The sequence below is a fragment of the Arachis ipaensis genome, chromosome B2 (genome assembly GCF_059453495.1).
Source record: "Arachis ipaensis isolate K30076 ecotype BB chromosome B2, ASM5945349v1, whole genome shotgun sequence".
In the NCBI taxonomy this organism is placed as follows: domain Eukaryota; kingdom Viridiplantae; phylum Streptophyta; class Magnoliopsida; order Fabales; family Fabaceae; genus Arachis; species Arachis ipaensis.
This window is the reverse complement of record NC_142437.1, coordinates 125,147,880-125,173,901: the sequence shown is the minus strand read 5'-3', so window position 1 is coordinate 125,173,901 and position 26,022 is coordinate 125,147,880. Positions and strand designations below refer to the sequence as shown.

The 26,022-nt window shown below is 34.4% G+C and overlaps 5 protein-coding genes across 7 annotated transcripts; 2 read left to right on the top strand and 3 right to left on the bottom strand.

Annotated features, from left to right (window-relative positions):
* Nucleotides 1-2,360: 2,360 nt before the first annotated feature.
* Nucleotides 2,361-6,434, bottom strand: LOC107626486 (uncharacterized). 3 transcript variants are annotated; one of them, XM_016329375.3, is made up of 9 exons: nt 6,133-6,434; nt 5,356-5,417; nt 4,796-4,895; nt 4,531-4,583; nt 4,218-4,305; nt 3,467-4,074; nt 3,019-3,240; nt 2,880-2,942; nt 2,361-2,778 (listed from the first exon to the last, which is right to left on the bottom strand). In XM_016329375.3, exons 2-9 carry the CDS (start codon nt 5,404-5,406, stop codon nt 2,557-2,559), a joined length of 1,407 nt encoding a protein of 468 aa, XP_016184861.1. In that variant the 5' UTR covers nt 5,407-5,417; nt 6,133-6,434; the 3' UTR covers nt 2,361-2,556. The 3 variants fall into 3 exon arrangements, with proteins under 3 accessions (XP_016184861.1, XP_088360488.1, XP_088360490.1); XM_088504362.1 differs by having other exon boundaries at nt 5,356-5,414; nt 6,133-6,316; XM_088504364.1 differs by lacking the exon at nt 5,356-5,417 and having other exon boundaries at nt 6,133-6,330.
* A 573-nt stretch (nt 6,435-7,007) lies between these two features.
* Nucleotides 7,008-11,381, bottom strand: LOC107628083 (putative white-brown complex homolog protein 30). The gene is made up of 9 exons (XM_016330892.3): nt 11,150-11,381; nt 10,983-11,046; nt 10,216-10,362; nt 10,070-10,104; nt 9,911-9,984; nt 8,964-9,823; nt 7,974-8,887; nt 7,592-7,881; nt 7,008-7,298 (listed from the first exon to the last, which is right to left on the bottom strand). The coding sequence occupies exons 1-9, from the start codon at nt 11,364-11,366 to the stop codon at nt 7,008-7,010; spliced, it is 2,892 nt and encodes a 963-aa protein (XP_016186378.2). The 5' UTR covers nt 11,367-11,381.
* Nucleotides 11,382-13,725: 2,344 nt separating this feature from the next.
* Nucleotides 13,726-17,192, top strand: LOC107626485 (serine/threonine-protein kinase PCRK1). Its single transcript, XM_016329373.3, has 5 exons — nt 13,726-14,266; nt 14,813-15,220; nt 15,593-15,853; nt 16,050-16,172; nt 16,341-17,192. The coding sequence occupies exons 2-5, from the start codon at nt 14,840-14,842 to the stop codon at nt 16,854-16,856; spliced, it is 1,281 nt and encodes a 426-aa protein (XP_016184859.2). The 5' UTR covers nt 13,726-14,266; nt 14,813-14,839; the 3' UTR covers nt 16,857-17,192.
* A 1,917-nt stretch (nt 17,193-19,109) lies between these two features.
* LOC107626484 (OVARIAN TUMOR DOMAIN-containing deubiquitinating enzyme 12) lies at nt 19,110-23,524 on the top strand. Its single transcript, XM_016329372.3, has 10 exons — nt 19,110-19,528; nt 20,295-20,731; nt 20,822-20,976; nt 21,338-21,411; nt 21,688-21,742; nt 21,830-21,978; nt 22,059-22,107; nt 22,542-22,626; nt 22,938-22,994; nt 23,120-23,524. The coding sequence occupies exons 2-10, from the start codon at nt 20,371-20,373 to the stop codon at nt 23,179-23,181; spliced, it is 1,047 nt and encodes a 348-aa protein (XP_016184858.1). The 5' UTR covers nt 19,110-19,528; nt 20,295-20,370; the 3' UTR covers nt 23,182-23,524.
* A 288-nt stretch (nt 23,525-23,812) lies between these two features.
* LOC107628082 (transcription factor TCP11-like) lies at nt 23,813-24,831 on the bottom strand. The gene has a single exon (XM_088504361.1). It carries the CDS (start codon nt 24,729-24,731, stop codon nt 24,126-24,128), a length of 606 nt encoding a protein of 201 aa, XP_088360487.1. The 5' UTR covers nt 24,732-24,831; the 3' UTR covers nt 23,813-24,125.
* Nucleotides 24,832-26,022: the final 1,191 nt, after the last annotated feature.

Sequence of the window (26,022 nt, the reverse complement as noted above, 5' to 3'; positions counted from 1 at the left end):
ATACTTAGGAGGCACAACGAAGACGACAAAGGAGTGGGGGAGTAAACGCAATTAAAGAGAGTTGGAGTATCTTTTCTAGAAGAATGATTTGGGAAGAGAAAACAAGACACCCAATGAGACAGTGATGCTTGGGAGGCGTAACGACGACGATGAAGGAGTACAATGGGGAGGAGTAAACGTAATTAGAGAGAGTTTGAGTACTTTTTTTGGAAGAATGATTTGGAAAGAGAAAATAAGACACTCAATGAGACGGTGATGCTTGGGAGGCGTAACGACGATGACGAAGGAGTGAGGAGCGATTAGAGAGAGTTGGAGTACCTTTTTAGGAAGAATGATTTGGGAAGAGAAAACTAAATACCAATAAGATGGTGATGCTTGGGAAGCACAAAGATGACGAAAGAGTAGAGAAGGTAAGTCATGTTAAAATAAACACACAATTAAAATATGACACAGGAGAGAGAGTAACTTACATGTTACTTTAGAGAAGGTAGGAGAGCATTCATTTCATAGTATTTTTTAGTCAGGCAGGCCAATGACTATTTTATCGTGAATTTAAGTTCCATTTAAGAGTTTTTTATTGGCCAATAACTATTTTATCATGAATATATAATATATATACATATATACGATGAGATTCGAATTCTCAATACTTATGAAAACGGATTAATAAGTTGACCACCGGATCAATTTAAAATATAATTGTTAAAGTGGAAAATATGAAGCATTAATGTAGAGTGAAAGAGAGTAGTTGTGGGAATGGGGAGACAATATAAGAGATTTCCCTTTTTGGATGCAGAAGGGTCAGAGAGATGATTGAGATCCAGCACATTGATACATCCCCTTTAAGACACATGTGGCCATTGCTAGGTTGGTTCAAATTACAATAATTAATACCAACTTCAGTTTCACGCATCATCTATCTTCTTCTGCAGTAATAAACTGCCATCAACACTATTCTTCTTCTTCTTCTTCTAGATAAGACACAAAACTAGAGTTATATATTAAAATCATTTTTAAAACGAAAGCACTTCATTGGATGAACAATGCACTTCTCAATAATATATTCCATGTTATTTTGAAATGCCATCAAGGTTGTTCTGCATCCTTTGCTGTCCAAATTCCCCATAACTATTAAGATACTTGTAATTTATGTCACATGCAAGGCACCAAGCCAAACTACGCGGAATATTGATTCAAAAACAATCTATGCACTTTTTTTTACAGTACCCGGGAAAAAAGGAATTTAAAACTACAAGAACAGTAAGAAGGAAAAAGATAAGAATGATGATGGAATCGTACACTATAGGACAAGTGATGATAAGGTCCATGATGATTAGGGTGATTGTAGAAATGGTGCACATGAGGGTTGGGCCACGAGCTAACACTCTTATGGAAAGAGGTAACATAAATGATTATATCTCTAACATTTTCTTTTAAACAAGAGACTTTTTTGGATTTATTTAATTTTTGTATAGACTTTTTTTTCTCTTTTTATTTGCTTTATACTATTTTTTTCATTTTTGAAACTTACCAAGGATCGAAATCTGAACCTTTTGGACATAAAATTCTGATACTATGTTATGAAACCACTCATTTTAAAAATTTAAGCTGATAGAAGAATGCAACATAAATAGTTATATATCTAACAAGAGAGATTTATAGTAAGACATGAACTGAATTCAGATCAAATGATGAGTGGATTCGTGTAAAAAATGATTGTGATTATGATTAGACAGCCTTTCCCTTTGGTTTCCATGCCACATGCATATATCTGTTCTATTGAGCTGTCATTTTGGATGACACTATCATTTGTGTTCCCATCTCCCATATCTCACAATCAACACCTCTCCATGCTTCCCTATAGGAAGCATACTTACTTACTCTTCATTCTTCTCTTTTGAGAACATACTTTGCACACAACAAGGCCTCAAGTTTTAATATCCAGCTATCTATCTCTCTATCTAGCTAGCTTAACGTCTTTGCTGCTCTCTACAATTTCATGTGAAATCATTTGTAATATTCAACTAATGCAAACACATTTATGTAGTACTCTTATTTTGTTACTTAGCTAGTCGTACCATCTCTGAATTTCTAAAGAATTGAATCCTCTCGTAACAGTAAAAAAAATGGGAGAATAAAATGAAGGATAGGTTAATGATAAAGGGGAGTAAAATTCCCTAGGTGTCAAAAGGAAAAAAAAAGAGTGCAAACAACTCGATATTTTGTGTGTGAAAAGAAGATAAAATGCTGCAAGATGAAGCTCATAACACCCTTCTCTACATGATGTCAAAATGTTTTACATCTAAACTTGGTTTTAAAACACGTCAGACATCATTTAAGAATTCATACTCTTGCAGGGATTAGGCATTAACCATGGCAAATTTATGTAGAGCGGAGCCAACTAATAATTCCTCAAGTTTACAACTAAAAAAATTTTCTATGCCTTTGTAAAAGACCAGCAGAAACTACTAAATGTATATAGCTGTGCAAATGATATATCTAAATTTCAACAAGATTTTTTGTGACTATGGATTCACCTCTGTTACAGAGGGAGTTTCACTTGTAAGTACACTTCCTCCGTATATTTCTTTTGCTCTGGCCAATGGGAGGAGAATCTTTACTTTGACTAACTGAAGTAGAAGTACCAAGTTTGCTACTGCGAGAATTCTTTGAGCCGCCGCGTTGCCTTGGGTACGGGTGAATTTTAGCCAATTCACGCACACGGCATGCCACGTTAAATGGTAGGGGGCGTAAAGTATGATCATCATTTTCATCATCCTGCAACCACAAATGATTGTAATCATATATTGGCACCTCAATAGAACTAACTGAAATATTTGTAATACATCAACAAATTTTCTTAAAGGAAGAAATTTAACCTCTTTCTGGTCTATTGTGTTTGTCTGAATGGAACTGGCTCTTAAAAGATTACGCCACTTGTCCTGCAGAAATCACATTTAGAAAACTCTGGTTTGCAAAGAAGGAAACAATTGAAATAGACAAGGCTTTGTGAAGTACCCTGAGATCTATGGGTGTTCGATAGCTTGAAGAAGAAAATGAAAACCTCTTTATATCCGTCCACCTACCAACTCCATATTCAGATATGCCATCAACCAACTTAATAACCTCAGAGAGAGTCCACATCCTCTGATGCTTTCTCCGATCTTTCTTTTTAGATCTTTTTGGTGTCAAACATTCATCCTGAGAGTCCGAGGAAAATGCCTCCTCATCATCAAGTTTCTACAAAAACAAATGCCTTGTTAAATGAAAAAGAATAGTGTCCAGTAATAAAAGCAGATATAGAAATGAATAACATAATATTAGAATATAGAATTACGAGCAAACTAGAGGTGATTATTGATCTTGTAATTGAGAAATAGTGTACAATGAATCTAAGCCCCACTTGGAAACAAGCAAGACACGAGGGATGCACAATGAGGCAAATTCATTTCAGATAAAACCCTACCTCTTTCTTTGGTCGGCCCCTGTGAGCTTTCAACTTTGGGATTGTCACATCACTAATTCCATTACTAGACTTCTCAACTCGAATCTTTCTCAATGCTTTAATTCTTATATGAAGTTCATCACATGATGAGGCACTTGAATGTTTTCTTTTTGTACCAGCAGTTTCCTTTGACCTTGAATTTGAAGTCTCTTCAATGTACCTAAGAGTAGGCTTTCGGAATCTCTTCTCTTTAAGTGCAGTAGGTTGACTCTTTTCAATTGAACCCGTTTCCTTTTTACAATATAATATACCACCAGCCAAATGATGATCATTATTCAACTGATGTAGATGCGGTATGTCGAGTGAAATGTTGTACAGGCAATCTTCATTTGACGGTTGATGAGGATTGTTCCTGAAGGCACCACGTGATTGATAGGACACTACATCATCTAGAGGATTATTTTTGCATTCAGATTGTGCAATGGGTAGTTTTGTAGATTCTGATACCCAACCAACAACGCTGCTTCCACTCAATTCTGAAGAATGACTTTCTGAAGTTGAGTTTTGCAGAAGGGAACCCTCAAAAGGACCAGGGCCAAGCACCTCAGCCTTGCTGTCAAATTCAAAATCTGTAGATTGGAAAGATAAAATTACAAAATACAATATTTGAAAAGGAAAAGCTTAACGAAAATAACAAGGCAAAGACTTGTTCTTTTTCTTTTCTATTTGAATATCATTCAAGATTATAAGATATTGTTAGTTAATTATTTACCAAAAAAAACCTCCTCGCATGCACCAGAGAAAACATCAGTTCCTTCAAGGTCATCGATTTCAACATCATCCAAAAATCCATCAAGGACCTAAGAATATTAAGACAATGTTCATACTAACAAAATATGGGCATGGAAAATTTTTGAAATAAGAAGAGGGGAAATTTTACTGTTCAACATTAGATGAGGCAACATACACATATACCATGATAGCCTCAAATTTCAAATACTCAATCATCAAGCAGCTTAAGTTCAATATATTTGAACTACTAGTTTCAACATCACCTAGTAATAACTGTTAGTAGAGACAGTTACCTCCATCTCCAAGTCATCCTTTCCATTGAAAGCTGCATGAATATCCAAACCACCTGATGAATGTACACACACTACTATCAGATTGAACATCACAAATAACTCGGGAAATTACAAAGTCTGAAAGCAAATTCCCATCGTCCTAAAAAAATAATCACAATATCGATATAGAATTAATAATCAATTTTAAATCCAATTAAGATCCAAAGGAAACATTTTCAACATCAAAGCATTTCCTTCCGTCATTCTCATATAGATTACAATATACCATCTACTGAGACATGCTCATTTCTATTTTCTGCAAGAAAATGGTCAACTTCCATTGCTTCATCTTTAAGAGCAGGCACAGATGATTCATCCACCTGAACCTAAGGAAATGTGAAATAGAGAAATCATAAATCATATACCTTCAGAAATGCCACATTGCTATTCACAGTTAATTCAAGAAGACCATTACAAAACAATAACATAAATTCAGATGAGTGTTCAATGTTCATACGAAAACACCATTCAAATCAGGCTTGCAAGTTGACTTGCACTAGTTCACAGAGCAAATACAATTTACTCATAACTTTTTAAAGGGAAAAAAAAAACGTGTTTGAATCGTTTCAACAAGTGAACAACAATCAAATTATATTATACCTAAGGTTTGTGCCTACTTCAGCATTATTCAATTTAAGTTAACAGAGCAATGAGAGCATACATTTTTGTCAAACACTCAATCCAGAGGTGTGCTTCAATTAGGGAAGAATGCGAAGAGCAGGATGAGTTAAACAATTTGTAATTATGTATGCACAGAGAAATGACAATTTCAACCAATGTCCTTACCCTTTGGCATTTCATATTGGAACACTTCCGCAACTTTTCATCCTGATCCATCGCATATTCTACTGAATATTATACAATGTCAACATGCATCAGTTTAATCTTCTAACTCATTCATATTCAAAGACAAATACATGTTTGTAGAAAACAAAAGCTAGCATTCGCCATTAACATTACTACAATGTATACAGATATAATCAATCTGACTTGACTGCCCCTTTTTCATTGTTTTTCTATCAGCATATCAACACAAAAATAAACACCATTGTACTTCAAAATCAGAGATTTCTTCAAAATTCAGAACAAACGGGAAGATAAAAGTGCTCCAAGCAAGTGAAAACGAAAAAAAAAAAAAAAAAAAAAAGAAGCGCATGCAAAAGTGCCACCAACACAGATTCCATTGATATCGGGGGAAAAATCATTGGAAAACCAAAATGATTGCTCATGCATAACACACACAAGCCTCTAACTCAATTATACACAAATCAGTCAAAAGCACAACACTATGCAGCAGCTACCATTTCCTATGCTCATTTTTTTATCCTCAGTAAAATTGAGCTAATTCAGAAAAATCGAAGTAGTGAAAATTACAAGGGAAAAAATAATCCCCAATCTCTGATTTATTCAGCAAGTAAAGCAATCAACAGAGAAACAACCGATCTTAAAGCTCATGCATAGAAATAAAAAATCAGCACCAGAATCAAATTGAGGTAGAAATCAAGATCTAACTAATGAATAGCAGAAAGTAGAGAAGAGTAGTAACAAGGATGAAGATCTAACCTCAGGATAGTAAAAAAAGAAGAAGAAATGAATTGAAATCCGGAGAAAGAGAGAAGAGAGCGATTAGAGAATGTTCGAAACCGAAAAATGCTGAAACCGCCAAAAAGCGACACGAAACGAAGGGATAGAACTGAAGCTGCCGTGTTTTTATTCGACGGAATCAATCGCTAGTTTTTCGTTTTCTTTTTCTTAATTATTACTAAAATTTAATTTAAACCTGAAACATATACGAGAAAATAATTAATTAAATTGTTGATTCAAGTGCACAACTGTCTTTAACTCTTTAACTATCAAATTTGTAAGCTAAAAAACTTTTCACAGTAACCAAGTTCTGTTTGATAATTGTGGAGAGTGACACGTGTCAGATGTTGAGTGCATGAGGTCTTTTTCTCTCTTTCTCGTTCGCGGCGCTGTACTGTCAGAAAATCCATCGAGCACGCTATCGCCGCCACCACTTGCAAGTTGCAACATAACGACGTCGTTTTTCGCTTATTTTGCGCCTTCGCGTTTTTCTCGTGTCCATGTCTACTCACCACTCTTATCACCTACTACTTACTACATGCAACTCATTTTAATTTATATACTTAATTAAAAATTTAATTTTTACTTTTTAAGGAAAATACACACTTTGGAGTTTGGACCACAATAATAAGCACATTCTAGGGAGTGATAATTGGATTGAAGAGATAGAATAAAAGTATTAATTTCTAACTTTTTTTTTTTCACTGACTAATTCTTGTCTATACAGGGAATGAAGGGCCTAAAATATGTAATGACAACAACAGAATGCTAATTAGTAATTAGTGCTAATCACATATTCTACTAATAGTATTATAAACATGTTTAATATGTGCATTAGGGATTATGGATGAGGACTACTTCCTTTGTGTGATCAAGAGACAACCAAAGGCGAGAATTCTGAAGAGTATTCCATAGAGAATGAGGATTACAAGGCACATAACCCACTCGTTGACATTATAGTCATTAGTCTTAAGTGAACTACAACGTGTAATTAGCCACACTCCTGTGTACCTTTCAGCATTTGCAACTACAAAGGCCTCCAAAGCATAATTTGGGTAGCACAGTTTTGCTAGGATCTTCATCAGTGTAGTGTCTCTCTTTTGGCTTGCAATCAGAGTCATAACCACAGGAAAAAGCACTGAACACTACATACAAGTAATGAAAAATTAATTCAGATACTGAAAGAAAGAAAGTAATAAGGATATGAGTAAATGCTCCTTCCGGTCCCCTATCTACTTTGATATATGTATGTTCCAGTCTCTATTTACTTTGAATAAATGCCTTTTTCGGTCCCTAACCAGGAACTGGAACGTACATATATCAAAGTAGATAGGGACCAATTTGGGTGCTTAGATTTCTTAATGGGTGAAAAGTCCATCGGACAAATAGTTAGGACTGGAAAGGGCATTTATTCTAAAGATATTGATTCCATCCATACCAGTTGTGCAGCAGAAGGAGCCAAGTAAATTGCTAATATATAAGCCATGCCAGTAGCACTGTAGACAAGGCAAAGCAGAATCACATAGTTACTTGCAAAGCTTGACCTTGGATTGCTAAAGAAATAGAACATGGATAGATACACCACAGGCTTGATTACTGTGTTGAAAAGATCAATTGTGTCTTTGGACATAAAATGAGCAAGACTACTAATCCCTGATGCACTTTCCCTCCAGTATTGTAATTTGTCAAGCGAAAATGATCTAAGAGCTGCAATCTTGCACAGTAGAGCTGCAACAATAACAACAACAATAACAATAAATATATGAATGAAATTCATATCCCTACTAGTCCCTTCATGTGTATGTTTGAAATGAACTTACACACAGCAATAACTGTGAATGTATATCCAAGGGAACCAAACGTTTCATCATTGGCTGTAGTTAGCATTCCTAAGATAGCACCAGCAACTAACAAAAGTAGATAATCAACTGCTTGAGATTTTCCTTCTCTTAGTTGCTGCTTACCAACCCTGCCAAGATAGTATCTATATTGTCGAAATACACCAGGTGTTCTTCGATTGGACAAATCCTTAACGATCAAAAAGTTTGAGTCTACATGATCTTTCTCTATCTCAACACTGTCCCAAGGATGCTCTGATTGCTCTCCACCACCAGCTTCACCTTCACCTTCACCTTCACCCTTGGATGAAGATTCAGGATCATGGTTTTCAGCCATTACATGAAGCATATCAGGAGGAACATTGTAACCATTATGGAGCATCCACTTGATGGGAAGCTGCTGGTATGTGACACCGGAAGAAGGCTTAACAATACCTTCCAAAACATCGATGAAGTGGTCAGGGGGATTCACACGGTCAGGGACAGGGATTCCAATGCTAGCAAAGTATTCCTCAACTTTCTTCACTGGTCCATGATATGCAGTAAGCCCCCCTTTGGCTAGAAATATTATATCATCAAACATTCTGAACAATGTATAGCTTGGTTGGTGAAGTACCATGCATATGTTAACCCCTTCATGGGCTTCACGCCTAAGAGCTTTAAGAAGCAATGAGGATGAAGCACTATCAAGACCTGTTGTAGGCTCATCTAATATCAATAGTGAAGGCTCCATCACCATTTCTAATCCCACATTCACACGCTTCTTTTGTCCTCCTGATATTCCTCTCCTTTCCACTGTCCCAACAAGGGAATCTCTTATTGCTTGCAGTCCTAATGTCTCTATTACTCTCTCTATAATCAGAACCTTATCTGCTTTTGCCATGTCCGCTGACAACCTTCAATATCACAATCATAGTTAGTTACTAGTCCTAATGTTCAATCTACGTGTTAGAGATATAACTATTCATGTACCTGCATCTTGCGCTAAAACGAAGATTCTCCTCCACGGTCAAGTTACCATGGACAATATCATCTTGAGGCACAAAACCAATAATCTTTTGATAACAATGAATGGATTCGTGTTTGCCATTGATAAGAATAGATCCAGTCATGGTGCAACCTCTAACTTTGCCAGCCAAAGCAGAAAGAAAAGTGGTCTTGCCAGCTCCAGAGGGTCCCATCACAGCTGACACTCTACAAGGCATCAGTTTACCTGTCACACACCTTAGAAGATGCTTCTTTTTCCCTCTCAAAGTTAGAGTCAAATCCTTGAATGAAACTTCAATGGCTGGCCTTGGTTTAATCTCTTCACCAGCATTAGTAGCCATTGATATAACTCCAGAGAATGTTAAGTTATTGTTCTGTTCTTGTTCTTTCTCCTTCTCAATCTTCCCATAAGCATACCTTAGAATCTGGCTTTGTGTGTGCAGACTTTTACCCTTTGGTTGCTTGTTCTTCAGGTTCTTATCTCCAATGTTCAAGTGGAATCCTTCGCTGCTATTCGAATCGCTGTCGGCCGATTGCATCATCTTTGTGAGGTTGCTTTCCTTTTTCTCAGAAGAGTTGTCCGAAGGTGGCAGAGGAGAAGCAGAAGCAGCATTAGAAGTGTCCTGTTTCATGGATTTTCGGCGCGAAAAGGATCTTAATTGTTCTTGCAAACCTTTCTTCTTTGTAATGCTATCTTTGGCTGATCTCCATCTTTGTCTTGCTTGCGCAATCTCTTTCACATGCTTGGCAGCTCGCTCTCTAGAATCCGCCTTTCGCTTTTCTCTTGTTGCTAGAATTTGATCAGTACAGTTGTAAATGAAGATCAGCAGAGTACTCAGTGCAACCTATACACCAAACAATCATACTTGAGATTGAATTTTAAGATATATATGGTTAGATATTTCATATTTCATAATCTACTTAGTGCTTACAATAAGCAAAGCAGCATAAGCATGCATATTTGGGCTTTCTGTGTTTGCTTTACAGGAACTCAACATGGAGCATGCTGTAAAAGTGAACAATTCAAATTAATTTTATCTTCTCATTCAAAATACAAACTACATATACATTAAAGAATAAACAAAACTCACAATTTTGGCGAGTGGAACCCCTTCTGCAGTAATATCTGAAAATTGGAGAGGTAGGTAATAAGAAACAGTATTGCTCTATTTCAAACATACTTATAAGAAGAATGATACAATATATACATATAAGAGGAGGTGAGAGAAAACAATACCCACGATCACAAGGCACTTTACGTGTTGTAGTTGGGCAATATGATCCTGGATCACAAAAGATATCACTGTTGTTCACAACTCCACTCCATACATCTGCACTTCCACATGCATGGTTTGGATCTCCTGCAGGTATCTGGTAGCTATATCTGCATAACAAACATTATAAAGTAATGAATACATGAACCAAGTCGAGTTAAATCTCAATTTGCCTCCTGAAATTCGGTTTGATGCTCAAAATGACCCCCACAATTTCGTTGGCCCCAATTAGAATCCTCAAATTTGCAATTGTGGCTCCAACTTACCCCTGTGATCATCTCTGTCACCGAAACGCTGATCTAGCGCAATTGCATGACATGGTGGACACTATTTAAACGACGGCGCATTGGTTTCGTCCCAAACCCTTTGGAAACCACGTAGTGTAAGGGTTTTCTTGATGTTTTGCAACTTATGATCATCCTAGTGGAAAGAAAGAGAGTTTTAAACCACAAAAAAACTGAAACGATGTGGTTTCCAAAGGCTTTGGGCGTGAAACCAATGCGTCGTCGTTTAAGTAGTGTCCACCATGTCATGTAATTGCATCAGATCAGTATTCTGATGACGAAAATAATCGCAAGGACAAGCTAGAGCCACAATTGCAAATTTGGAGATTCTAATTGTGGCCAACGAAATGGTGGAGATCATTCTAAGCATCGAACTAAATTTCAGGGGCCAAATTAAGATTTAACTCAACCAAGTCTAATAATGAATGCTATTAATTACAACTTACGGTTCACATGTTGAAGTGGTTGTATTCAGTTTCCCAATTGGACAATAAGACCCTAGTGGGCAAGCTACATGAAATGACAGCAACTAATTGATGATTAATAATAATTATTACTAATAATGTATGTAAAGTTAAGAAATATGGAGAGAAGCATAGCATCACATACTTACGTATCATGCAAGTCAAGCCTTGAGGGCAAAAGAAACCCTCACAACAAGGTTGACAATTATCAATTCTAGAAGGAATCTCAGGTAATTCCTTTTTGAGATCAACAGTGCTTCCAACACTACATCCCCAACCAGGTTCACAACCAGCAACCCATGATGACAGATTGCAATTCTTGTTCGGTTTCACATAACTCTGAGATGTAGTTCCTGTTGTATCCATAAAACTCTGAAAATAGTACCTTATTTCAACTGAAGTGCATATTCTATCTCTGAAATCTCCTGTAATCAAAATTAACCATGTTATTATCATTATTATTATTAAACATCCATCACTCAAAACTTAATTCAACAACTCATACCTTTTTTCTTTACACAAGAATCCACAAAGTCTAACCTCCCCTTAAAATCAAAAGCTTCCTCCCAATCTTTTTTCCTGAAACATAGAAACAATAATGTAGTTAAGAAGAATCATAGAGGAAAAAGGAAGATATAGATATATATATATAACTTACATGTCCTTTATGCAGAAGCTTAAAGTCTTTCTAATGTCCTTAGTAAAAAGTGTTGCAAGACTCTGAAGTTCTTTATAGATTTCCTCAGCATAAAACGAGGTTACATATGGTTGATCCGCACATTGAATCCTAGTTGGTAGCAAACTCAATGATACAAAAAACAACACCAAGAAAACAAGAGTAGCTACCGAGGAGGAATAAGAACTACCATTATTATTCCTCATCCCATTCATTTCCACAACACACCAAACCAAATCAACAATATGACCATGCCATGTATGTATGTTATTACTCAGAACTTTGTCATTTAAGGTTGTAGGTTGTGTTAAGCAACCTTAACTCCGCTATATAACTCTTTATGTTAAATCTTATCAATAATAATCCAAATAGATGAATCGAATATTACTATAGAATTGCGATAATGAAGATGTATCGGATCGGAGGAGGTGGAATACGGTGATGATGATGTGAAAAGGAGTTTCATTTTTTGTGTTTGTGGGAATGAAATGTGAGAAGGGAAGTGTGTCCTTGTTTTGGGATGAAGAAATGGAGGAGAGAAAATGGTGCCTAAATTGGAGGGACGTGCATGGATTTTTAATTTGCATGCAAATATTTCACTAGTGGGATATTATTAATTCAATTTGATACAACGGTAAGCACAAAAATTCATGTGTAAGCTACCAAATATGCACGTTCATAAAAAGTACTAACTTTGGAATTTGATGGGTACATTTCATTTCAACCCAACAAAATTACTACTTCACTTATGGCCTAAATTAAATACGGATTTGGAGACTTTCAATAATAACCACAAGTAAATTTTTATAATTCAAATCATATAAAATTATATCTTTATATTTAAAATATATCTTCATATTTAAAAAAATATTTTATCTAATTTTTTTTTAAATATAAAAGATAATTAACTAAATCCATCACCTCTTTTTAGAAACAAAATATATAAATAAAAAAATTATTAGCTCCTCCAAATACAATACTCACATTTTCCGTATTCATATTATTATTATTTTATTGTAAAAGTCTCAATCCAAAACAAAAAGATCTGTGTGAAGTTTTATATTCTAATTTTATAAATGAGAAATGTTAGGAGTCAGTAAAATTTATGATGTGTAGTCATTAATTAACCATAATCAATATTTTTAATGGTATGAAATGACATTTAATAGTATAAGATTATTCATTTTTCTTTTAATGATTAAATGTGGACTAAATTTCAATAAAAGTGTTAACTCTCTATACTTTCTTTTTATAAATATATATATTCTACGACATAATCTTAAATACTTCTTCTAAATTATTAAGAGTTTCAAAGTTCAAACCTCTAATTAAAAATGACCTAATGAAAAATTTAAATAATGTTCATAAATATATGTTAATTAAAGTAATTTAAGAAAAAAAATAGACATAGCATAGTAAAAAAAAAAGTTCATATGTAACACGTGAAATTAAACCGTTCTCCAACACCAATGCGCAATCATGTAAATGATATAATCAAACATGAAGTCATTGATTTAACCCTTCATTACTTGTATTCAAAGTCAAAGACTCTGGTCAACCATGGAAACGTCCATGAAGCTTCCTATCTAGGCTCCACTTTGAGGCGAAAGCCCTCGTTAATCATCCCTCTTTCCTCGTTCTTTCCATTGTTAACATGAAAAAAATTCACACTTTTAATTTCATTGAGTTAAATATAGATCTTTAAAGTGAAAAACTTAATAGAGTTAGTAAAATAAATAATTAATTAATTTTAGATTAAGATAAGAAAATATATATTTATGAAAATTATAAATTAATAAAAATTAACTTCTCATTTTACTTTGGATAATCTAAATTCTTTACTTGCACTTTTATGTATAAACTATAAGAAACATTTCAAGTGCATCGAGAGTACCAATGCACCAGTTATTTTAACCGTTAATCTGAATTATAAAAAATATATATAATATATATTAATTGAAATCAACGGTTAAAATAACTTGGCACCAGTACTCCGCGGTGCACTTGAAATGTTTCCTGAACTATAAGCACTTTTGATTTGAGTTAGGTGTTACCTAGAATCTACCGAAGATAGTAGTGTATATTACATTATTACTAGTACTACTGCAACTAACTAACACACATGAGAGTGTCCAAATCCATAGAAAGAGACAAAGCAAGGGGCATGTGAGCGCCACATAGATTCATTGATCCTTTTCTCTCTCCAATTTAACAACAAAACTAAGCTGTTTCTGCCCTTTCTTCCCTCCTTTTACTTGGTCTCTCATATTCCAAAGACACTTTCACATTACACAAACTGAAATTATTATATATACTATTTGCATTGAAAAAAACATTAATTGAGGTTGTTTTTTCATTCCTTCATTTGGCTTCTCATTTTGGTTGGTGAGCTGAACCTGCATCCTATGCAACCTCTCAAGTATCAACGTGGAGTCTTTCTATTCATGTGGAGGCCATGACTTGAAGAGGCTCTTCTCAGAATCTCACTGCTGAAAAAAAAAAGGGAACTTTGTCACTTTGTTTAGCTCCCACAAGCTGAAGCTTTCTTTGTGATCAAACTATATCTGATTCAGTATTTTTAGGATTCGAGGTGAGTTTCATTTTCATGAAAGTTTCTATCTTTTCCTTTTATCTGTTTAGGGGCAACTTATTTTGGATTTGAAGATACATATGCCGTTCTTATTTTGTGACTTGTTTTTGGGTTTTGAAATTAACTCATTAGATTGTCCTAATAAACAATTGGCTTACTTCAAGTAGGTTGGATCTTTGAATGATGACCATATTTCATTTCTTAACCGAATTTATGCTTTGGTTATCTGAAAATTAGAGCTGCTGTGAATTATGATAGGTTGGTTAATGTCTTAATGCAAATGCTTGTTCTTTTCCCCCCTCTCTCTGAGTTAGTGGTATATATATATTCTTCATCATATATCTGTGACATTCAATTTTGGATGCCATGTTGCATTTTCAATGAAGAAATTTAGGGAAAATTAGTTGTCCTTCATAAATTGTTGAAGTCTTTGAGATATTTCCTTAAGCTGTGACCTTTATATCTTTAATTGAAGGTGTTATCTTTCTTCTCAATGACCTTTTATGTATGTTTCTCAATTTTTCCTTCACTGTTCTGAAAATGCAGTCCAGCTCCAGTCAAGTTTAATTTGCAATGAAGTGTTTTCCATTTAACTATGGAGAGAAAAAGGATGATCCTAAGAACTTTCTATCGCTTTCGGGTCGGTCCAACATGTCTACTTATGTTGAGGGTGAGATGAAGAGATCTGGTTCCGAATTGAATTCTCAGGATGTCTCAGACAACAGCACAGATTCCTTCAGGAGGAATGCATTTCCAAGTATGTCACAGAGACCCAGCAACCTCAGAGTATTCTCTGTATCCGAGCTGAAATCAGCCACGAAGAATTTCAGCCGGTCCGTTATGCTTGGAGAGGGTGGGTTCGGGTGTGTCTACAAGGGACTTATCAAGAGTGCTGATGATCCTTCAAGAAAAATTGAAGTTGCAGTCAAACAACTTGGTAAAAGAGGGATTCAGGCAAGGCTTTTTAACTTCTTATCTTACCTCTATTTCACCTCTTCAAAGTTATACAAATTTGGTTGTTGTTATGTATATATATATGTATTTGGATTCATTGTGTATGGCATTTTGATGTGTTTTGATATCTAGGGCTTAGTAATTGAACTTTCACTAAGTTGCTTAAAGTAGAACAATATTAGAAGTTACAATAATGGGCTTACTAAGATTCCCTGCCTGCTATACAAGATTGCAATTATGTTATTAGAATTGAGCAGGTCTAATTCAACCCGAAAAGCTAGCTCTGATGTTAAAGGTTTCTGAGGCTTTATTTCTGTTCATCACAAATTCACAATGTGTTAACCTTGTGTTATTATCTTTTTGGCTTTATAGGGTCATAGGGAATGGGTCACAGAAGTGAATGTTCTAGGCATAGTTGAGCATCCTAATCTTGTGAAACTAGTTGGATACTGTGCTGAAGACGACGAAAGAGGAATCCAGCGGCTTCTAGTTTACGAATACATGCCAAAAAGAAGTGTTGAACATCATTTATCCCCTAGATCAGAGACTCCTCTGCCATGGAGCATGAGATTGAAGATAGCTCAAGATGCAGCTCGTGGCTTAACATACCTGCATGAGGAAATGGATTTTCAGGTATAGCCAAATATATAGCATATAATTTCCCATTGTGTAAATTTTTCACTTTGGTCCGCAACTTTGTAAGCATATAATGTCTCATATACAAAGTCAAGGACCAAAATGAAGCAGTAACTAGCTAAACTGAAAGATAGTCAAATGTGTTATGCATCTTGTAGTTCTTGTGCTAACTATCTATGTGTGGCCTATTTAGATAATTTTCAGAGATTTCAAATCTTCAAATATCCTTCTGGATGAGGAGTGGAATGCAAAGCTATCTGACTTTGGTTTAGCAAGATTGGGACCATCTGATGGATTAACTCATGTCTCAACTGCGGTATGGCCATGTTTATCAACCTACAATTTCATATATTTAATCCACTCTTCACCATAAACAGAGATTTTATTGATTTTGATCTTTGCATAAGCAGAAACAGAGAAGATACATAAATAATTATATCTTTAACAATAACAAATATTCTTAAATGGTTGGTGTGTCAATCAGGTAGTAGGAACAATGGGGTATGCAGCTCCTGAATATGTTCAAACCGGCCGACTCACCTCAAAGAGTGATGTATGGAGCTACGGTGTCTTCCTTTATGAACTCATTACCGGCAGGCGCCCCATCGATAGGAACCGGCCCAAGGCCGAGCAGAATCTGTTGGAATGGATAAGGCCATACCTCTCAGATAGTAGGAAATTTCAAATAATATTGGATCCAAGACTTGAGAGGAAGCACCTCTTAAATTCGGCTGTGAGACTAGCCAGAGTAGCTAACCGATGCTTGGTTAGAAATCCGAAGAACCGGCCTAAGATGAGTGAGGTGTTAGAAATGCTGAACCGGATCATGGATTCTTATGTAAATGCCAATCCACAGGCACCATTGAGCTTTGTAGAATCAATAGAAGCTTCCCATGACACTGAAATAAACAAGAAGAAAAGGTTCATTATGGACACAAAATCTGCAGATTGTAGTAATTGGTTTAGGATGTGGAGACCAAAGGTTATAAGAGCATGTTGATTATTATATTCTTAGCTTTTAAGCCAATCAAATAACCCTATGAATTTGAGGCAACATTTTCTTTGTTACTCTTCATCATCTCCTCTAACAAAGTGTACATAGCTGCTATAAAGTTCTACACTTACCATATGAGTGGTTTCTAGCTTAGCTTGCATTGTTCAAGAAATTTTATAAAATTCTAAGGATGCTACTCTACCAATGTTTCTGAGACATGGATGTAATTTTGGATGTAATTTTCACTCCATATGGATGTATAATTGTACATTATTGAATGAGTTGAGTTATATGTAAAGAAATATTATATAGATAATCTATTTTTTGTATACCTCAAAGAAACTCGATCATAATTTCTATTTGATTTGTATAGATTTTACAGGTTAGTTTCATGAATATGGGTTTAAATTTTTTGTAAGTTAAAAAAAAAAACAATATATGAATTTATGAGTTTTTTTACAGATTATGATTTTTATATATCATTTCAGCCATTCATTTTGGTGAATTACACCAACTAAATAACCATCATAAAACTAACCTTATTTTGTAAATTAAAGACCGTAATAATAAGATTCAATATTAACATGAAAGTTTTAGCTATGTCTTCTAGCATCATTATTATATCATATAAAATATATTCCACTCATCATCCAACTTGTTTATATCTGTGTGTATTATGTCAAAGATGTGTAAACATCAACTCTGACGTTAAGATCACACGGGATTTATTTTCAATCTAAATTATTTTATTGCATGAATAAAGCCAATAAAATGGTGGCTTTTTCTTTTCTTTGAGTGATTTGAGGGGTAGAAAATATGTGTAGAAATTTTATGGTGGAGGTTGAAGAGAAGGATTGGATTGGAACAAAATATTTGACTGAATCGGATAGGATAAGGATATGCATAATAAAATGCTTGACTATAATAACTATTGGATTATTGTGGTGGCAGAAAATTATTAAATAAAGAAAATCCCTATAATTAATTTTGGGAAATCAAAATAAAATAGAATAAAGAAGACAACTATTATTATTTACTAATAATTACTAAATTTGCCTCATAATAAATATAAAGAATAACCTCTATCACTAAAAAAATGTGAATACTCTGTACCAGAATGTACTTTTTAATTTTATTATGGAGGTAAAAATGGGATAAGACTGTTATAGAGTGTAGGTGTGCTTTACATGTATGTGGTGTCAGCAGAAGAGAAATCAAACAGTATGAGTGGGGAAGGTTTTGTTGGACGGTCCGATTTGCTCCAACAACACAGATTTCTAAAAAAAAATTAATTATACATAGAACACACATGGTCCAATTTGTTTTGTCGAAAATTCAAAATTTCTTTACTTACAATTTGGACCCTCCAACTTGATTATCACCTTTTTCATACACACAATTCGTATAGTCCGAATTCTTTACATTGTAACTCAAAAAAAATTGCCCCACACATTAATCTAACACTTTAAAAGTTCATAATCAAGCACAACACATTCGTGGTTTTCATAACCGAAAAAATGAGCCACCTGAATGTGACACTCCAAAAAATAGGTTTAATTATAGAAAACTAATTAAAACCTTTAGTGCATCACACGCGTATTTAACTATTTATATTGAAGTTCATAAAATAAAATAAAATAAAAACTAATGTGTAATATATAACTTAGGTAACAAGTTTTTGTGGCACAATTAGTCCATTACTATGAGCTGGATTTTTCTGACCTTAATCATTCCAAAAAGCCGTCTTTATTAGGTTTCTATATGTAATTATAGAAAAAGACTCGTAATAAAAAAACAACCAAAACCTGCAAGCTAGGTTGCATGCTTCGAAGGTCACGTTTCATGGAAAAAACAAATGAATTAATTTTATGGACTTAAGTTTTTTGTCATGGACAACCTAAATTCATATATTAGTTATCAGATTATGTATAATCATGTTATTATATTATTGTATTAGTCACTATCATCTTAAATTTATATTGTAGTATATTTTAATCTATATATCATCATAATATTTTAATTATTGAAAATTGTCAAAAATTTATAACTCATTTTTAAACGATAATAATCATAACTTTTTCATTCTGATATATTCTTTATTTATATTTATTTTGAAAAATTGTATCTTCTCAATTCCCACATCAATTTATTGGACAATCCTCCACCAATCGCAGCCGTTGATTTTGGTACCTTCATCACTCAGTAATCAATCTGAACCGTACGTTCTCTCATTCCCTCATATCCAACGTTCAATGATGCAGATGATTGAAGTTTCCAACCACAAAATTTGATTTTGATGCTTTAAGCATCATAAGTAGTCATTTGGGTCGGAGATTCTAAGATTTTAATGTTATAAATTTTAGGATTCTAAGGAAAATGCCGCTAAAATCAGAAAAGTTGTGATTTTTTTTTTCTTCAAAATAGTACAAAACCAACGAAGGTGTTCGACATTTAACGGCGTGGCAAACTGTATATAAAGGCTTCAAGTACACACTTTTATGTCCTATTTTTGTTAGCTCAAAACACCATCAATATGAATGTTCAACGCATCGTATGGTCATAGGCTCATAGCCATCTTCCTTTGTAATTTTTCATAACTACACAGTGGTTTTCTGTGAAGGTCCCTTGGATAAACAGGACTTGGAGTTTTTCTGAGCTGGGTTGGAGCTGAATCCAAGGTACGGAAGCTTCTCAAACATGTTACTTTTTTTATATATATAAAAAGTTTTCTTAGTTGATTGGTTATGCTGCTCAGTCTGTGGGTGCTGTTGTTATTGGATCATTTGTTGTTTGTGTTGCAAAGTTGGAACCTTTCCTTTTTGAGCTTATTTGGGTTCGTTTTGGATTGGCACAACTCATAAGGATTAGTCTCAAGGTAGACTTTGGATTTTCTTTTTCTTATTTGTGTATTTTATTCATTTTGTTTTTGTGAGGTCACCTCAAATTTCTATCATGGTTTATTTTGTTGATATTGAAGTTGTGTGATGTAGAAATGGAGTCAATAGGAATAAGAAGTTTGTGAATATTGTATTTTCCTTTTGTAGCATATAGAGACTGTAAGTGATAGTTTTGGTTAAAGAGGATCAAATTTTAAGGTAAAGAGAATTTGTGAAGTTGACTTTGAGTGTTGGTGGAAGTTTAGGAGGATATGTACGGCAAAGATGCTTGATCTCAAAAACAATCAATGAAATAGATGATTAATGGTTCCTGATTTTGTGTTTTAACTTTAAACTTTGAGAGGAAGAATTTGTGCCTGTATTTTATTGCTTTTTTTTTTCTTTTTAAATAAATAAATAGCTTATGATGTAGTTAATTTGACTCATAATATCTGGTTTAATGATTATAGCACATGTCATAAGTATTTTCATGAATAGCATGTCTTTGTATTCATTAATTATTACAGCTGAAGCTTCAAACTCTTAATGTTCAAGCTTATTTTGGCAGGTGTATTATTTTGCTGCTACAAAATCATTTCAACATTTATAGAAGACTTTTCAGATCTTTCTGTTACTACTTGAAAATGGGTTTATATGAGCATTCGGATGTTATTCAGTGGGGTATTGATTTTCTTGATGGTGACAATGGTTACTGTCCTGGATACTATAGTAATGCTTATCAATATGATAATGGTGATGCCTATACTGAACACTGCTACCATAGCCATTATGATCCCTATATTGGAGACTGCTCCTTCCATAGCCATTATGATGCCGAAGAAAGTAACCAAGTGGAGAATGATGAGATCATTGCACGTACTCTTCAGGAAGAGTTTCAACAGCTACAGATTGCTGAGCAATCAAGACAGTCGCAAGCAGAAGAACAGCAGTTCCCTGTATCTGATTATTGGCCTAATACACCAACCGGGAACTATTGTACGCCAGGTATGGTTAAAGGACTTGTGCTTGTTCATGTTAGATGTTTTTCTTGTTGAATGAAGTTGATTAGTTTATTCAGATATGTTATTTATGCAGGTCATGACTATACTCACGAAGAAGTTAATGGCGTAGGAACTTCTTATTCATGTTATAGTCCTCATGAAGTGACAGGATACTCATTGGAGCAAACAGACAAATATCCCTTTGATGATGAAATTGAGAAGAGATTGAGTCAGATGGATCCAATTCGTGTATGTGTTTCTTCTCATGCTTGTGTGGATTCATTTTTGAATCACCTAGTGTATCAATTAAATAAAATCACAGTGCCTTTGGATGTTCATTTTAGTAATAAACAACTATGCTTTTTAACTTGTTAGCTTAATTGATGTCAAGGTTGAAATTCAGTTCAAACGATTGTTGCTAAGTTTTATTGTGGAATTTGGAAGCAGTTATTCCTACTTCTGGTTTGAGTTAGTGGTAATTTTTAACATGTTGGTTTGTCCAATCCCTCAGTTTAAGAAATACTATTCCCTGTTAATTTTCTTACCCTCATGATGAAATTTGTATGTTAATAGGATATGATTTTAAAATTGCTTTTCCACTATTGTGTAGCATGTTCCAAGAATAAATGGAGAAATTCCTTCTATTGATGAAGCAACTTCGGATCATCAGAGGCTTCTAGATAGGTATACTACCTTTGATCTATTTTATTTGTCATGGTCATATATCAACTACGAGTATGTGGTTGATTTTCAAATTCTATCCTTTACACAATATTCTAATCACACCCAACATCAATAGAGTGGTTTGGTTGGATATGAAATTTCAGGAAGTGTATTTCAGTTTAAAAAAAGAAAGAAAAAATAAGTTTAGACTGGCTGACAGAACAATTCATTTTGTGTAACATTGTCTTTTATTAGGCATATACTCAACATGCCATATGTATTGATACTTTTAAACAGATTGCAGTTATTCGACTTTGTGGAGCATCAGGTTCAAGGTGATGGCAATTGTCAGGTATGATGCTTTAATTTTAATGTTCATTCAATGTTAGATAACATCTTCCATATTTCAAATAGTAAAATATTTTAAATTCCTGACCAGTTTCGTGCATTATCCGATCAACTATATAACACGCCTGATCACCATGATCTTGTGAGACAAGAAGTTGTGAACCAGCTGAGATCACATCGAGAGATTTACGAGGGATATGTTCCCATGGAATATGGTGCTTATTTGGAGAAGATGTCTAAGTAAGAATCCAGTTTCTTCCTCTATAATTTCTTCAAGGGTAACCAATAACTCCTTTTACTTAAATTGTTAATGAAACCAGGAGTGGTGAATGGGGTGATCATGTCACTCTTCAAGCGGCTGCAGATTCGGTATTAGTCTTGCAACTTCAATATTTATGTTCCACTGTGACAGATATTTGCTTGGCCAAAGTTTTCATGAATTAGTACTTTGACCATTTGAACTTTAATGTAGTTGAGGCTTGGAGTTTTCAAGTTTCTTCATGATTAACAATTATTATGACATATTTTCATTTCTAACTCTTCTAGAGATTGAATGCTCAATTTGCCTGGCAGCAACCAAATTGTCATTCCTACTTGATAAAATGCGCCAGTTACCGATTTTTAAACATTATTCGACCATGACACTAGAACACAGGATGAATCCTTTTTGAAAGAAACCATTCATAAAATTTCAATCATTGTGAAGTTCATAATAATACTTGAAGTTACCAGTGGTGTGATATGCATTTTTACTTACTATTGCGCAGCTCTGAAATTTTGTTCCTTGTGTTTTATTTTTTCAGTATTGTGTAAGAATTTTTGTGATGACTTCTTTCAAGGATACTTGTTGCATAGAGATTGTTCCTCATTTTGAGAAACAAAAAGGAGGTAAGATATTATTCTTAATTCTCTTCATCTCACGTTGTTTCTTAAAATCTTTCCGAACAATTCGACATAGTTTTCGACCTCAATGGTACTTCAGAAATAGCAAATGATTCTAAATGCAACGTTTATATTCTTCTGTCTGTTTCTATTGCATGGATTTTCCTTATGTAGAAATCGAGAAACCTAGATGTGTTAATTGTTTGAATAAATTGCCATCATTGAACAACATATTGTATTAACAATTTTCCATTTTTTTAAGGCAATATTTATTTTAGGACCTCTTTTTTTAAGGCAATATTGTGTTTTTATTGCAGTGATTTTCCTCAGCTTTTGGGCAGAGGTGCATTACAACTCAATCTATCCTCAAGGAGGTACATTTTTAACAAAACTTTCATCCTTTTGGATCAGAATTTGATCAAATTACTTGGGATTTTATGGAATTAAATTACTATGAATGGCCAAGCTTAACATATATTGTATTAAACTATTGATCCAGATATACCTTCAATTGAATCAAGAAGGAAGAAAAGGTGGTGGAACTTTGGGACTAGGCATTAAGATTGTGTAGCAACAAATTATTTGGTGCCACTCTCCTTTTTAGACCAATGGATTTCTGTATACAAATTCATCATCTAAGGGTCGCCTCAGGAGAAATCATTGCATGCTTTGAGCACAGTTAATGCATATTTTAGGAACATTACAATGTTTAAAAGTTTAATACTATACGAATATACCCAGAACAAAGAATTATAGATGATCACAAAATATGTAATAAATGTGCTCCAAAACCATATAAGTATTTCTCGTTGTACAGGAGCAAGAACTTTTTGTGGTGCTATAGTATAACCTTCATGTGCCACATTTCTGAATAAATCAATTTGATTTTCCTCCTTATTAACAATATAATCTGGGCTTGCACCTATGAACATTTCACATTTTGGATACTTCCTGGATGAAATCAAATTGATAAATAGTCCTTATTTTATGTTTTTGGTAGGTCTTAAATATATGAAGGGTTAAAAGGTGTATAAGGTGAATGATTGATTCGTACTAGTTTGTTTTCACATTGGTCCACGGATTCATTCAAATATATATATATATAGCATCATAACAGATCTTCCTATTTTCTTCAATTCAAATCTTAAAAAGAGCTCCAAAGAATAGATAGATGGTTCACTTCGGATGTTCATATTAATAAATAATCATTATATTCATAAGGTTTTTAAATCATTTACATAGCTATCTTAGTATCTTACCCTTCTTTATGTAAGATAAGGAAACAATAAAAAAAAAAAAAACAAATAATAAGAAAGACACTAGCAATAGTAGTAGCCAAACACCTCTAACATTGTCTAACATTGATCCCCACCCAAACTCTAAAAACTAACCTTAAAATAAAATCATTTAAAAAGAAGCCCTAAAATCTAAAACCCACAAAAACATCCACATAGTAATCTCGTACGCTCCGAAGCTAAAAAATAAAAATTAAAAAGCTCTTATTATCATTGATCGCTGAGAGCCTCCTCGTGCTGCGATTCATCCGCCGTGGCCGGCTGCAACAGCAACGACGTGAACGGCATGTATCGGTGACCGTTCACCGAGGCGTACTCCATTCCTGGAGGAGGCTGGCAGAGGTCGAGTCGGCAGCTCGGCCACTGACTCCCACCGGCGCAGACCATCGGCGGGGTGGCGGATGCAGACGGCTGGACACGGCACGAGACAGAGGGAGCTGAGGATGTGACGGCGGCGGCGGAGGAAGAGACCGGAGCGGCAGGGACGGTACCTGTGCCGGTTGCGGCGATGATGGATGGCTCAGCGTGGCGGAGGAGCCACTCGATGGTTTCGCCGTCGGAGCGGTGGCCGAGCTCGCGTGTGAGCTGAAAGATCCGGGCGGCGCAGAGCGGCGGCATGCGAACGCGGCGGCCGCGGCCGTTGACCTTGGTGTGGCGGTCCTTGTTGGAGCGTGATGAAGTCGTGGATAATGCGCCGGCGCCGGAGGATTTTCTGAGGGCGACGCCGGTGGGAGTGGTTGTGGTGGTGACGGTGGAGGAAATGGGAAGAGGTTCTGATTGGGGAAATTGCTGATGGAGAACTATTTCGGAGCTCATGTTATTTGAAGGGGGAAAAAGGTGAGATTTTTAGGGTTTTAGAGAGAGAAGGGGATTGAAAAGTGAAAGTGAGACGATGATGATGGATTGGATTCCAGTGACCCCACAAAAGGGGAGATAATGTTTATATACCTCCCTTCAATTCAGGCCTGTGGGTCCTGTCCAGTGGGCCTCACAGTTTTTTTTTTTTTACTCCTCTTTATAACAAAACTCTGTTAAAAATTGTATTTAAAAATAAATTATATATTTATACACATTAATATTAACTATATTAAATATATATTAAAAATTAATTATTAAATTAATTATTAATATAAAATATATATTAAAAATGAGTTAAACAATATATACATTTATATATAAATATATAATAACTGATTTAGTCATTAATTTTTAATATTCACATCTCATTTTTGCATTGATATTTATACACATTTTATTTGGTAACTGATTTTAAAAAACGAGAAGAAAAAGTGTTGCATACAACAAATACAAGGTCATTCTAGCTAAAAGGAGCAAGACAATATGTCCATAATCACATTACATGGATATTAGTAGGATCAGATGAATTTTTTAATTCTAGATGCTGGACAGCAGATTTGGATTTGAATAGTATTAATGAAAATGGATTTATTTTTCCAAATAAGTTTGGTGAATCTCAAACCATTAAAATACTTCCGTTTTAGTTCTTCTCTTACTCTTGTTTTCGTTAAACACAATTGGGAATATATCTTTTTTTATTTCAAATATAATTTTAAAAGCTTGGACTCTTTACTCAATTGTCTTATCGTCTATAAAAAATAATTTTAAATAATTAAATTTATTATTATTAATTACAGGCTTTTATGTAAAAATATAAAATTAAATTTACTAAAAATAATTTTTAATTTTTTTTACTGATAATAATATTAACAAATATACATAACTACATCCATATTTTAAAGTGCAAGTATCATGTAAGTACTATTGTGAAGGTGTAACATGTTCCACTTCCTTATTATAAGTATAAAAAACTGTACGAATGATGAAATGTACCAGAGGATAAGGTTACTTAAAATTTACTAATGTTGTTTGCATCACAATTTCCCAAATGGTCAACATGTCAGTTGACTCACCAAACCTGAGACAAAACCACCTGAACTCCACGCTTTCCTATGTCCCAACTGTCCCATCTCTTTCACAAAATCATTTTACTTGTGCTAAAAATTAGTAATACTTGTATAATTAGATTAACTAAAAGTGATTTGCACTAGTCAAAATCTTTTACACCTTCATTTAGCTATACCAATTC

What these genes read in the sequence shown, in the direction of transcription:
- LOC107628083 (XM_016330892.3), bottom strand. Translation starts at nt 11,366, where the DNA reads ATGGATACAACAGGAACTACATCTCAGAGTTATGTGAAACCGAACAAG. An exon ending in AAAGTGCCTTGTGATCGTGG is followed by an intron (nt 10,105 to 10,215) that starts GTATTGTTTTCT and finishes TCCAATTTTCAG; the next exon opens with ATATTACTGCAGAAGGGGTT. An exon ending in CTCCTTCTGCTGCACAACTG is followed by an intron (nt 7,299 to 7,591) that starts GTATGGATGGAA and finishes ACTTGTATGTAG; the next exon opens with TGTTCAGTGCTTTTTCCTGT.
- LOC107626484 (XM_016329372.3), top strand. Translation starts at nt 20,371, where the DNA reads ATGGGTTTATATGAGCATTCGGATGTTATTCAGTGGGGTATTGATTTT. An exon ending in GTCAGATGGATCCAATTCGT is followed by an intron (nt 20,977 to 21,337) that starts GTATGTGTTTCT and finishes ACTATTGTGTAG; the next exon opens with CATGTTCCAAGAATAAATGG. An exon ending in TTTTGAGAAACAAAAAGGAG is followed by an intron (nt 22,627 to 22,937) that starts GTAAGATATTAT and finishes TTTTTATTGCAG; the next exon opens with TGATTTTCCTCAGCTTTTGG.
- LOC107626485 (XM_016329373.3), top strand. Translation starts at nt 14,840, where the DNA reads ATGAAGTGTTTTCCATTTAACTATGGAGAGAAAAAGGATGATCCTAAG. An exon ending in ATGAGGAAATGGATTTTCAG is followed by an intron (nt 15,854 to 16,049) that starts GTATAGCCAAAT and finishes TGGCCTATTTAG; the next exon opens with ATAATTTTCAGAGATTTCAA. An exon ending in TAACTCATGTCTCAACTGCG is followed by an intron (nt 16,173 to 16,340) that starts GTATGGCCATGT and finishes TGTGTCAATCAG; the next exon opens with GTAGTAGGAACAATGGGGTA.
- LOC107628082 (XM_088504361.1), bottom strand. Translation starts at nt 24,731, where the DNA reads ATGAGCTCCGAAATAGTTCTCCATCAGCAATTTCCCCAATCAGAACCT.
- LOC107626486 (XM_016329375.3), bottom strand. Translation starts at nt 5,406, where the DNA reads ATGGATCAGGATGAAAAGTTGCGGAAGTGTTCCAATATGAAATGCCAA. An exon ending in ATGCGAGGAGGTTTTTTTTG is followed by an intron (nt 4,075 to 4,217) that starts GTAAATAATTAA and finishes TCCAATCTACAG; the next exon opens with ATTTTGAATTTGACAGCAAG. An exon ending in ACACAATAGACCAGAAAGAG is followed by an intron (nt 2,779 to 2,879) that starts GTTAAATTTCTT and finishes TTGTGGTTGCAG; the next exon opens with GATGATGAAAATGATGATCA.